Source organism: Dunckerocampus dactyliophorus, chromosome 20, assembly GCF_027744805.1.
Source record: "Dunckerocampus dactyliophorus isolate RoL2022-P2 chromosome 20, RoL_Ddac_1.1, whole genome shotgun sequence".
Classification (NCBI taxonomy): domain Eukaryota; kingdom Metazoa; phylum Chordata; class Actinopteri; order Syngnathiformes; family Syngnathidae; genus Dunckerocampus; species Dunckerocampus dactyliophorus.
In genome coordinates, this window is record NC_072838.1 from 2,099,374 (window position 1) to 2,112,110 (window position 12,737).

General features: G+C 40.9%; 1 protein-coding gene across 1 annotated transcript; it reads left to right on the forward strand.

Annotated features, from left to right (window-relative positions):
* The first annotated feature begins 331 nt into the window (after nt 1-331).
* On the forward strand, nt 332-1,397 carry LOC129172913 (uncharacterized). Its single transcript, XM_054763152.1, has 6 exons — nt 332-500; nt 567-709; nt 776-840; nt 909-1,082; nt 1,156-1,260; nt 1,332-1,397. The coding sequence occupies exons 1-6, from the start codon at nt 390-392 to the stop codon at nt 1,367-1,369; spliced, it is 636 nt and encodes a 211-aa protein (XP_054619127.1). The 5' UTR covers nt 332-389; the 3' UTR covers nt 1,370-1,397.
* The last annotated feature ends 11,340 nt before the right edge of the window (nt 1,398-12,737 follow it).

Sequence of the window (12,737 nt, forward strand, 5' to 3'; positions counted from 1 at the left end):
GCAGTGACCAAAAGGGCAAGGTGGCGGGTACAAGCGGCCCAAATGGAAAAGCGGTAGAAGATGAATGGATGGATGGATGGATGGATGGATGGATGGATGGATGGATGGATGGCAATAACCATGATTTTTCAAAATCGTTATAATTATGCCTTTTAGTGTAATATTATGATTTATGTGTAATTATTATGTTTTTATTGTAATGATGAGGATTTGAGTGTAATGAGTGTGTGTGTGTGTGTGTGTGTGTGTGTGTGTGTGTGTGTGTGTGTGTGTGAGTGAATGATTGATGTGAGAGTAAAGAGCAAAGTGAAGTCAAACAAAGAGGTTGTCACCACGAGGAGGCGCGGCTTTAAAAGGAAGCGGCTGGTGAGGGAGTTGCAGTGGTCGCCATGAAGCTGCTGAGTTTCCTCGTCTTCGTCTTGGCGTGTTTGAGCGTCGCCTTCTCGGACAACGAATGCTCACCTTTGGTGACGCCGCTGTCCCTGGACGACCACCAAAAGGTAACCTCCACGTTAGCATGTTAGCGTCCTTAGCATGTGCGCATGTTTCGCTGCTGGTGTTTTCAGATCTTGGGCACGAGGACCTTCATCTCGGGCTACACGGACCATGACGTCTACAACGCCATCCTCAAGATCACCGAAAGCACTCGCATGACCTTCAGCGAGTCGGCAGCTTCGAAGGACGTGGTCGTCTACGAGGAGATGCGGATGTGAGCGTGGCGATGTTTCCTGTGCCTTCTCCACGCCCCCGAAGTAAAGCTCATGTTGTTCTCCAGGAACGGAACCTGCTACGGAACCAAGCTCAACATCAGCATCCAACACGACGTGGCGTCCACAGCAGGTCAGACTTCTGTCTTCTTTCAAGCCCCGCCCCCTTGACGTCCTGCTGACTGTGAGCGTGCTCGCCAGTGGCCAACATCTCCTCCTCCTTCCACCTGCTGCCCACCTGTGACGGCTGCCTTGTCCTCAGCATCAACAGCTCCGCCCACCACTTGAGCAGCTTCCTGGAGGCCTTCCACATCCACATGCCCCAGGACATCGCCATCCCCGATGTCGTCAACGTGCACGCCGTCTACCTCTTTGGTGAGAAGCGGGAAAGCGCCGCCACGCCCACCACGACCACCACGCCACTCCTCACCCTGCTTTGTCTTTCCAGCGGGCGGGGACCACGTGAAGGACGCGGACCTGGACCACTTCAAGAAGCAGGCTCACTGCTTGGGATTCTCCGGAGAACCCAACTTCCTGTTTGACCCCAAAGAAGGTTCTGCTCCGCTCTCAGCACCGACACCACACCCCCGTGCTGGACCTTCATGTCTTCTTCTTATTCTGCAGGTTTCTGCGATGGCAGCAAAATCACCATGCTCACCTGAAACTGCCATTAAACACCTTCTCCTCTCACGTCACTGCTCCTCGTGCTTCTTCTTTAGCATTTGGACCGCCACAAATACCTCAGGCTCCCTCACACTCATAAACACATGATGGCCGCACCGTGCGTGACTGTTGGAACAGTCATGGACGGTTATGACCTGAACAACCGGATCTCTTAGGTTGATTTCAATTTTCAGCTCATTTGGCGCTGTTCATACATACAAATATTTAGTAAAAAAACATAAAATATTTTTTGGTGTTGATGAGAATCTTGAAGTGGGAGTGTAAATCTTACACTATTTGGAGTTGATCTAACACTGCATTCTCTTAAAAATGTTACATTTAACACTGGATCATGAAAGTGTTGTGGTTAAAATGGAGTGTTGAAAATGTTCAAATCTTGTTAGTGTCACAATAAAGACATTCAACACTTCTACACCCCATTTAACACCTAACAGTGTTCACGTGTCTTAAGCTCCGCCCACGGACATTTCATTTAGACTCCACCCCCTCACTTCACGTCGCTGAAATGAAAAGCAGATGGAAGAAGTTGACAATTAGGAATCATTTTGCATCAGTAGGTAAGTAAACGTTTAAATACTGTAGATGAACTAATGAATTGTGTTGTACCTTGTTTACACATAAAAAACGTAACTTTTTGGTGTGATATTTAATACTAATAAACTGAGGCAGCTGTTTCCACCCAAAGCCTTTGCTAATGTTAGCTCGTGTTTTTGCTAAGTTATATTTTCTATTTAGTGTTGCTGTGAGCTGAATCGGCACTGCCTGTGCAACATTTGGCAAAGTAAATGAACGCTACGTTATATCTTCATTTTTAATAAGCTAATGGCTAACTAGCTAATTGGCAGGAGGAGCCCCCACACGTAGGCCTGCTGGCCCCCAGCAAAGGACTTGATATGCTGTACAAGATACAAGATGTCAAGGTTGGCAACTCTAATTGTTACTTTAACTTAAAAATAATTGTCAGGCATGTGTTGGAAGTGAACTATACTTTTTTTGTTAGAATGATGCATCTTTATTTTTCTTCTTGATTCACAGAAAACCTTTGCCTGAGTCTTACATGAATGTGGTAAGTAATATCTTTTTTTTATCAAGGCATAATAAGCACTGCAACTGTGGCTTTTCCATATTAATTTTAGTAGGATTTTAAAAATATTTTATTTACTTGTATTCTTCTTCTCAGAGGTGGATGGAGATGTCTTTGATGAGCTCGTCAAGTCAGGTGTTTTGACTTTCAAGGTCCTTTTATCAGTGACAGGTAAGGATGTGGAAACATGTGAAAATGCGTGAGGTGGTGTAGATATCACAGGCAGTGTGGACCCCATCAGGTACCTTGGCTTTGTCCAAATGAGATATTGTTGTCGTGATCTTTGAGGCCTCAAAATGTGTTTTTGGTCTCACTTTACAATAAGGTACACAAAAATACAGTAGTTACTGAGGAACTAATTACTAAAGCACAAATTTACAGTAGTAGAGGATCTAATGAAGAACTAACAAGGAACCAATGAGCAGAGTAGTTACTGAGGAACTAAAACATACATTTAGAGTAGGTACTAATGAACTAATAAAGAACTAATGAGTGGTGGTTAGGGTTAGATAGGTTTGTTCCTCATTAACTACTGTCATTTTGTGTACCTTATTGTAAAGTGAGACCGTATTTTCATTTGATATTCAATTTTTAGCCCCTTTTCCATAGTTTGAAATTCCCCCAAATTATTTTTTTTTGTTTTAGGAGTAATTAGTGTTTTGTACTGTTTTGTAGAGTAAGAGATTCATTTGACTGGAGATGAAGCAGACTCCACGATCCCCAGCTTCACCCCAGTTATCGCCAGTTGGTGGCGATAACGGGTTTGACAATTTATCCTTCAGCCCACAAGAAAGAGGAACCCAACAGAACCAATGGATCAGGATGAATCAAGACAGGTGAGCTTTGATTAAATGAATGTAAAGTGTTTTTATGCATGACCTTGTTTTATTTAAAAATGCTCTTGAATTCCCATGAACACACTATTTCATTTTTTATATTTTTGGAAGAAAGTCGGTGGTGTTTTGAGGGCCAATCCGAAAGGTGAGGAAATCTTCAAGGAGCGCAACAAGACTAAAACACTACCTGATGCAACGTGTAAACGGATGGTGAACATCCTGGTTGCAGATATGATGGAGCTGCATGGGTCACTTCCCCCTTCCCATTAGAACAGTCATTCCACACTCATCAACGGCAGTAAGACCATGTAGTGTGGGAAGGGTTCTATCTGTGATCATTAACTATGATGTGTTTTGAAAGGAGGGTTCCACCATCATGTGTGATGACAAATTACGCCCTGAGAATTGTGACTTGTTTTCCATCCCTCAAAGATGCATTCTCCAAACCTGGATATGCACAGTAAGTGTCTTTTCAATCTAAAACCCAAAGTACTGTTTTTGTTTTTCCTTTAGGTGTGTAGTTTGTATTAAAATCTTGTTTCAAATATGTTCATAGTTAGCTTAGCTTAGCGGCAGTGGCTCAGGAGGTAGAGCAGGTCGTCCAGAAATCGTAAGGTTGGTTGATCCTTGCTCCCTCCATCCAGTCACTGTTGTGTCCTACACTTCTCCTGGCTCTCAAAGCCGTTCCAAGACTGTTTCTTCACGATGGTCCAAAAACCAGAGGAGAATATCTGTTAACTGGTCAACAGCTGCTTGGTGAGGAGTGCAGGGAGGCACTATCTACAATAAGACATTCAACTGATGAATCCATGGTCAAAGAAGATGAGAGCAACTTTCCAGTATCGGCAGAATATGATCCAAGCACAAGATGTATCATCGTCTGTCCTCAATGTGTTCCCTCACTTCCTTGATGTTCCTGGATTGGTAAGGAAATCTTTAGTATTTGGACTAGTTCAGTATTAGATTACCCATTACGTCAACCATGTGTAAACCTGCAGGCCTACAGGATATGAAATATTCATGTCTTGTTTCTAGATTGACCAGGATTTCTCAATGATGTTTGCTGATGAAGTATCTCAGAGGTTCCTGGCTAAGTGGTCAACTGTCTTCAAAGCAAAAGTCATTGCATACTTCAAGACTCTCCCGCAAAAGCAGAACATTGATGAGTTGCTGTCAGGAACTGAACCTCAACCTGATGACAGCTGTGGTCAGTAGAAACAGTTCTGTATTACGCAAATAACTTCAAATATTTATTTCCTAGCTGTTTAAAAATGATTTATTTTCTTTTAGGCTGGGGCAGTGATACATCCTCCATCCTTCTACTCCTGCATCTGCTCCCTCCGACTTCTAGAGGCCAGGAAAAAAACAGCAAAGATCAGTTTGTCAAGCAGCCAACCATCTTCTCAGACATCTTAAGGCATGCAAAGGTCCATTTTTACATATCAAAATATGATTTCTGTCTAAAAGCATTCATTTTAGGTTGCAGATGTTCTTGAATCAGCTAATTGTGTTGATTCAATGTCGTAATAAGGTGTGCTAAACACCTGAGAAATGGAAACCATGCAAAGAGGTTTTAATTGTTGTTGTTGCCCTTTTCACCCACAGGAAGGAGCCAGTGTGACCCCCTTCCAAGACTGTTGACACAAGACAAGCATTTCTCCTGTGCATCAGTGAGCGAAGGTGACATCCAGAGGTTCTACATGATTGACCAAAAGCCGGTTCCATGCAAGGCACATACATTTATTGCAGCTTTTGATGAAAGTTCAAAGCTCACTATGTCTTCAGTCTCCCGTATGGTTAAAAATGGATAAGAGCAAACATTTGGGTCTGAATGCTGCCCAGTCATGGTGTCTTCTATGTAACACTCCACTTCTATTTGGTGATGCCATTGAAAGGAAGAATGATCACTGGAACTTCCTCCTCCTTTTGATGCAGATTGTCAACATACCTGCAGTGTTCTCCTACAGCATAACTGGTGGAATGATGCTTTACTTGAAACATCTGGTAAGTGACCACCACACTCGGTACAAAGCATTGCTTCCTGGTAAGAAGTTGATTCCCAAGCATACAAAACATTGGCCCTCTTATCCAGACGTGGTGCAAGTGTTTTGAAGCCAAACACAATTTTTTCAAAAGGTGTGGTTACAATTTTCAAAAATCTCAGTGGTTTGTCGTGGCCTTTCATGATGAAAATGATTATTTTTGAAGATTTGCATTTGGCCCTACAACATCAAAACAATCTGCAACTTGAAAGGAGGGGAGGAACATGGTCAGGCATGATGTCTGCAAGCATCTCCAAGTGTGTCAAGTACCAACTGGGTGAGAAGCTACGGTATAGAGCACCATGTTGGTGTGTTCATATGTACTGGATGTAGCTTTGATCTACCTGTGTTCAAGAAGATCTGTGATATACTAAAACTCAAAGAATGTGCTTTCATAAGAGCCTGTAATGTAGAAACGATCTACTATGATGACCCGTTTAACGCGTACTACATAGAAGACCAAATGCTTGACTTTTCTGTCATGTTTAAATGAACTGACTCATTTCAGACCATCTGACAAGCAGTGCTCTAATGACAGGTGGCAAAGAGCACCCTGCTGTTATTTAAGCTACGTCTGTTGGACATGAAATGGTTTTGAATAAAATGTATGAAGCCGTCAACAGGTCTATTTTTATTTTTTACATTTTATTTTGAACTAGTATATTAACACTTTTATAGTGTTAATGTTGCAACTCCTTTTGAGAGTAAAATGACACTATAAGAGTCAAGAAATGACTCTTAAGAGAATTAATTTGTGACACCTCACACTAGTGTTAAAAAAAATGCAACACCGGTTGGTGTCGAGGAGTGTTACATTTTAACTATATAAATAGTTAATATTAACTCTACAATGATGTAAAAATGGCTACACTTTCAAAAGTGTTAAAATAAAAATAAAGTGTTAAAATAAGATTTTTGGGGCTGATGCCAACACGGATATTGGGGGCTGAAAAAAAGGCGATGTATCGGCTGATATAGGAAATAAAAGCACTGATCTCGACATACTGCGCATGAACATACAGTGAACTCTTATAATATCCAAAATAGCATTGAACACAAAGAAGCAGAAGCAAACATTAAAAAGGGAAAAAAGTAAAGAAGCAAACATTAAAAAGTGAAAAAAGTTGACTAACCAAAATAAGAACTAATGAAACCATGCATGACTTAATACAAGGGACTAAGGTAACAACGTAGCTGCTTTCAAAACATGCAAAATAAATCAAACAACAACGAAATACTAAGGACGCTCCAACGGTGAAAAACCACGTGATCAGCATCGCCAATAAATTCCCTTCAACGCCGATTCACTTGACAAAGGACTTCTTCCAGAGGAGTAAGCTCACTCTTTTGGACCATCCTGCGTGTCCCCCTCATCTAAATCCAAAGGAGAGCATTTGGGGATGGATGGCACGGGAAGTTTACAAAAATGGACATCGGTTCCAGACAGTGGATGATGCCAACTTCACCACCTGGAGCAACATTCCCACGAGCCTCCTGGAAACACATCAAGCATGCCCAAAGCCAGTTTTCACCTCATTACTCCTTTCTATACTTTTATTTCTTAGATGGTCTTAAACCTGCGCTCAGCTGATGAACAGCCTATTTCACTTTCATGCTTCTTTGCAATAAATTGTGTTATTGTCTCGCTCCCATTTCGTCTTTTTGCATTTTGCAGCTCTACTTAGAACCTCCGTAAGAGTCAACAGTGCAAAATGCGCATTCTTGACATGTTTCAGCTGCCCTTAACATTTGCACAAAGAGGAGCGTATGTGCTGCGTGTATGAGAGGAGTGGTGGCGCTGTGAGGTGAGGGTGCGGATGCTTTGGTACACGTTTGTGCCGATTGGCTCCCAGTAAGATGCAAGACGTGACCAGCAGGGGGCAACAACCTTCTTTCCTATCTGCAAACTCCATCCACAATAACGTCCTCTCTCCCTTCCTGCCTCCCGGCTCTCCCTGTCTCTTGGCGTGTGCGCGTGTGTGTGCGTGTGTCCGTGTGTGTGTGCGAGAGAGAGAGCGGCAAGGTTCCGACCGGTGAGATGCGTGTGACGAGTGTGCCCCATCCTTACGTGAAGAGGAGCAGGATGCTAGATCAGGGGTGAGCAAACTACGGCAGATTGGATGACACCGTAATTCCAGGTGGACTGTCACAATTCGAAGCGTAAAATAGTGTGCATGTATCAAATATATAGTCTGGCCCCCCGGACAATTTTTTAACTCAATGCGGCCCGCGAGTCAAAAAGTTTGCCCACCCCTGTGCTAGATGCTAGACTAGATGCTATATTGTGACTAGAATCTCCTAAAATGACATCTGATGTTTTCGTTTCTCATATTTGTTCATTTTCCAACTCTTTCAACTTCCGTTATGTAAACAGTATTCATCAAATTAGGACTTTATTCTCATAACATTTGCACTTTTTCCTCAATCCAAATTTCCAAAAATGACAACTTTAAAACTTGTTTTGTTCGTTTCTCTTATCACTACTTTTTAAAAAATTACAAAAGAATTGCTTGAATATTCCAAGTCTATGCTATTAAAGTGACATTATTTTCCTCATAATATTACAAGTTTATTCTCATAAAATTGTGACCTTTTTGGTAATTTAAGTGAGACTTTTTTCTGTTAGTATTTGGACTTGAGTCTGGTAATATTAGAACTTTTTCCACAAACAAAATGACACCAACTTGTTGTTTTGCTGGTTTCTCATAAATTATGACTTTTTTTTTTAAAAGGGGATTTTTTTTTCTTTCATACTTCATATCTTTATGCTACTAAAAGGAGGTGATTTTTCTGATGATATTATGATGTTGTTCTTGTAAAATTACATCTTTTTCTCGCTAGATTCCAACTTTTGTCTCTTAATATTTTGACTTGTAAAATGGCTGCTGATTACTGCTGTTAGATGTGATTAGCACTCCCCCCGGCTAGAGCGTGTGTTGCATATATGTCATACGGGGTTCCCCCGCTCTATCGCGGTTCACCTTTCACGGATTCGCTGTTTGCGCAATTTTTAGTGCTTCTTTTTAAAAATGTATTTCAGCATATGAACGCCGTTAGAGGCCGAGCCTGGCCCTTTAAGAAGAATTGCATTGTGGGAAGTTGAGGGTCTGTCCCGCTTTTCTCGTCTGTCTGCACCACCCATTGTTTTCTGCTTCCTGATTGGCTGGAGACCAACGTCAATCAATCTCCTTCGTGCCGCCCTGTGTGTCTCCTGTGTCATCGCTAGCCTGTAGACGAATCTTGGGTTTGAAGGACTGCAGCGATATGCTTTAAGAAGGACACCAAAACGCTACACTAGAGAGGAACGGCGCCAGGACGAAAAGAATTTGAACTTTGAGTGTTTAAACAAGAGAGGAATGTGATGAAAATGTTCATGCCTGTCTGAGAAAAGTGTATCAAGCGTATGGTGAGGGGATTTACAGCCTTAAAACATACGTAATCATTGTAAACAAATAAAGTTGGCTACGTCGCAGATTTCACTTACTGTGGGCTACTTTGGGAACCTATCCCCCGTGATAAAGGAGGGAACACTGTATACTGTTGGTGTAAGGTTGAAGGTGCTAAAAAGATGCAATGGTGTGTGTTTTTGGAGGAGTGACAAGGTCGTTGACGGGCAGCAAAAATAGAATCCATCCCTGGCCGGCTTGCTAATGTGCGTGACAAACGTGGCCTTGAAGGCAGCATCTCATACTTGGAAGCACACAGGGTGTGGATTGGGGGAGGGCTATCACGCATGATGTTGAACAATGTAAAATAGATCAGCAATACACTATTTCTACGTTTACTGATATTTCTCATGCGTGAATACACACATCCTGCAATCCTGCTTTTCGTGTACCTGACTTTGTTTCATTGGCACCCAGTAAATATGACATGTTTGTCCGCTTGGGATATAAACGTCCTCGTGACGATTCGATTCGAATCTCGACACACAGGTTATGAGATAAAATGATATATTTTATGGTTAATGTTTGTTGATGTAGACATTAATGTCCATCCATCCATCCATTTTCTATACCGCTTATCCTCATTAGGGTCGCGGGGGCATGCTGGAGCCTATCCCAGCTGGCTTCGGGTGACAGGCGGGGTACACCCTGGACTGGTGGCCAGCCAATGGCAGGGATATTAATGTAACATTCTAAAATAAAGAAGCCGATGATGTGAAAGTATCTTTCTTACGGTATTTTCTAATGTGTAAAAGAGCACATCATATCCCCAAGCACGCTGTAAGGCAGTGGTCCCCAACCTTTTTTGACCCACGGACCGGCTTGAGTTCCCACAAATCTCCTGCGGACCGGGGGGTGGGGGGGTTCGCACATTATAGCGATCTAGTTTATCTTATTTCTGATGTATTGTGTAAAACTAAGACATGAATAACATCACATTAAAAGCCCAAAATGAATGGCGACCCACCATCCACCAGTTCAAGTTCCAGCCTAGTTTTTCCAGAGAGATGATTACATGGCTGTTTGACGTGTGTGGTAAAAGGAAGTGCGCTAGCATGAACTGAGACAAATGTGCACATTAGCACTCAATAAGTCATCAAAACTTACCTTTATGCATTCCCACATAGTATCAGCATCTGACACCAAATATGAGGTGAAAGAAAAATGATAAAAATACAGTAGTAGTCTATCTGTGCGGCATGAGATAAAGTTAGCACACCCATCATGGACATGCGTCAAGTGAGACGGATGTAACAGAGAGAATCCGGCCACTTTTAAAAAATAAACAAAAAAATATTTTTTTATTCCTGTGCGGCCCGGTACCAAATGGCCGGGGGTTGGGGATCACTGCTGTAAGGCACTAGCAAAAATAACGTCAACAGAATAACATGTCAAATGTTGATATTGTTTGGACACAGACCAAAAAAAGGCTTCTTCTTCATTGATGGGATGAATATTTTTTACATTTGATATCTATATGTTTATACCTGTTACATTTGGAACATTGAAGTTTTAACATGTCTTAATGTTGCTAGAAATGGAAGTGGAGCCACCAAACTAAGTTTAGTTGTGTACTGTGTGCAATGACAATAAACATCAATATAAAATGTAACAGTGAAAAAACACATCTTAACCTTCAGTCCAATTAATAATACAAAATAAATAAATAGTGCAAAGCCACTTAAATAAAGACACATCTCTTCCAAGCACAGATAAGTCAATTGAAGTATTTGTCACATGAGAGCAATGAAAATGCTGTTTTAGCTTGGAAAAGTGAACAATCCCATCCTCCAAATGTCCTAACAATACTAATTGTATCACATTTCAGACTGAGGCTAGTGCTGTCAACACATTTCAAAGTAATCACATTACAAAGCAGAAAAGTTACCATACTCGCCTCTGTTGCTCAAGTTGTGCACCATTCTTGAAATTCATCCAAAGACATGCCAAACGCTGACTAGCCAGCTAGCGCCGGCGGCCAGCCCGAGCTAGCTAGCTAGCTAGCCGGAGGGTTTCGCCGTCAGCTTCGTGAGTACTCCCTTTGTTAAAAACCGTTTTGTACACTAACTTATCTGTGCATTCAGGGATCCTGTACTTTGGCACTGGCCAACCGTGACAAACGGTGTACTAAAATGTACTTGATGAACACAGGATATAATCATGCCTTATTATCTTCTCTCTTCAATCAAGGGAAGCAGGGTGTAAGAAAGAAGAAGGTTTTATTCCATCTGTCGGTCATAAATAACACTGAACAGCCATAAATACACGTCATATTAATACACTTGGATAAGAAAATACAGCGTGTGTGTGTGTGCGAGTGTATATATACTGTATATACACACACACACACACTCAAACCCAACACATATACACTGCACATAGTATACTGTGTACTAGTATAATGTGTATGTGTATGTGTAATGCACTTCATTCACAACCGGAGGAGGAAAAAATTGCAAGTATGAAAAATACTTCTTTACTTCTTGCATAACTACGTGCAAATTAATCTGATATAAAGAAGTCATCAATATCATTTTAGACCCCAGAATCAAACACGACCTCACTCCACCAATACCTTGATCAATACCTCCACCAATGCATCAATCGATACCTCGGTGAATACGTCAATGGGCTTAGGGACTATCTGCAAACAGTGTGTTTCTTTCCCAGCGTATGCTGATGATGTTTACGCTGCGTGACATCATCAGGCAGCTCATTAATATCCATGAGAAGCAGCTGCAGGTTTGTTGAAACCCAAACAAACAAAAGCAGTGAACCCCAGATGACAAAGATGGGAACGTGAACACTCACACTTGATAGACAATCCCTCATTATTACTTTTTGCTTTTGGGTATATTTCATAAACATTATTGCTGAAGTCATGGAGGGAAAAAAGAATAGTTTCTTGTAGGAGCCCTTACTGATCACGTGAAGAAAAAGAGCTTATTTCCACATTCTTCCTCATCATCATCATTGGGATAAGGATTACGATTGTCAACTAAAGCCTTGTGGTGCAAGTTGTGTGGAACAAAAGCAGGAGCGAAAACATCACAGGTGGGTTCCAGAAGACGGAATATTCACTCCAAAATGCAAAGAAAAACAACAATGAGTGAATGATGTCATAGGATGATGAGCATGAATCCAAGGCATCATTTACAGGAAAACGTCATCGTCGTCAATTCTTCCCATGAAATGATGAATGCATTCCCTTCATATTAGGACCCGTTCCCCTTGGAAATACTACTACTCTACTTTATTCTCATAACAATACCAACGTATTCACTTACGGACTGTTTTCTTCCTAAATCTACTACTTTATTCTCAAAATATGAGGGCTTTTTCCCCATAAAATGATTCCTTTATTGCCACAATAATCATTTTTACTTCAGAAATGTGCTACTTTGTCAAATTTAGATGTTTTTTCCCCCACAAAATTAAAACTTTATTCCCATATTATGTTTCCCCACACAACTGTACTTTTTTTTTTGCAATACTGCATTTCTCTGGTAAATTGTAATTTTTTTTATTGTTTATCATAAAACTTGATTCCCATAATATTACAACTTTTTTTTCTCAGGACATAATTTTGTAACTTTATTCCCATCTAGGAAATCTGAATTGTATTCTTGTACTATTTTAAATGTATTACTTTTTTTTGCAATACTGAAATTGTACTCACATCATAAAAGATTATTCCCATAATATTACAACTTTTTGCGGTCATAAACGTACTGCTTTTTTTCCTCTGTACATCATTTTAGTAACTTAATTCCCATATTAAAACTTTTTCTCTGGTAAATTTGAGTATTTTTTTCAGGCCATAAAAGTCTATTCCCATCATATTACACCTTTTTTTCCTCAGTACATCATTTTTGTAACTTTTTTACCATGTTACAACTTTTTCTCTGATAAGTGTGGTATTTTATTCTCCGGAATTT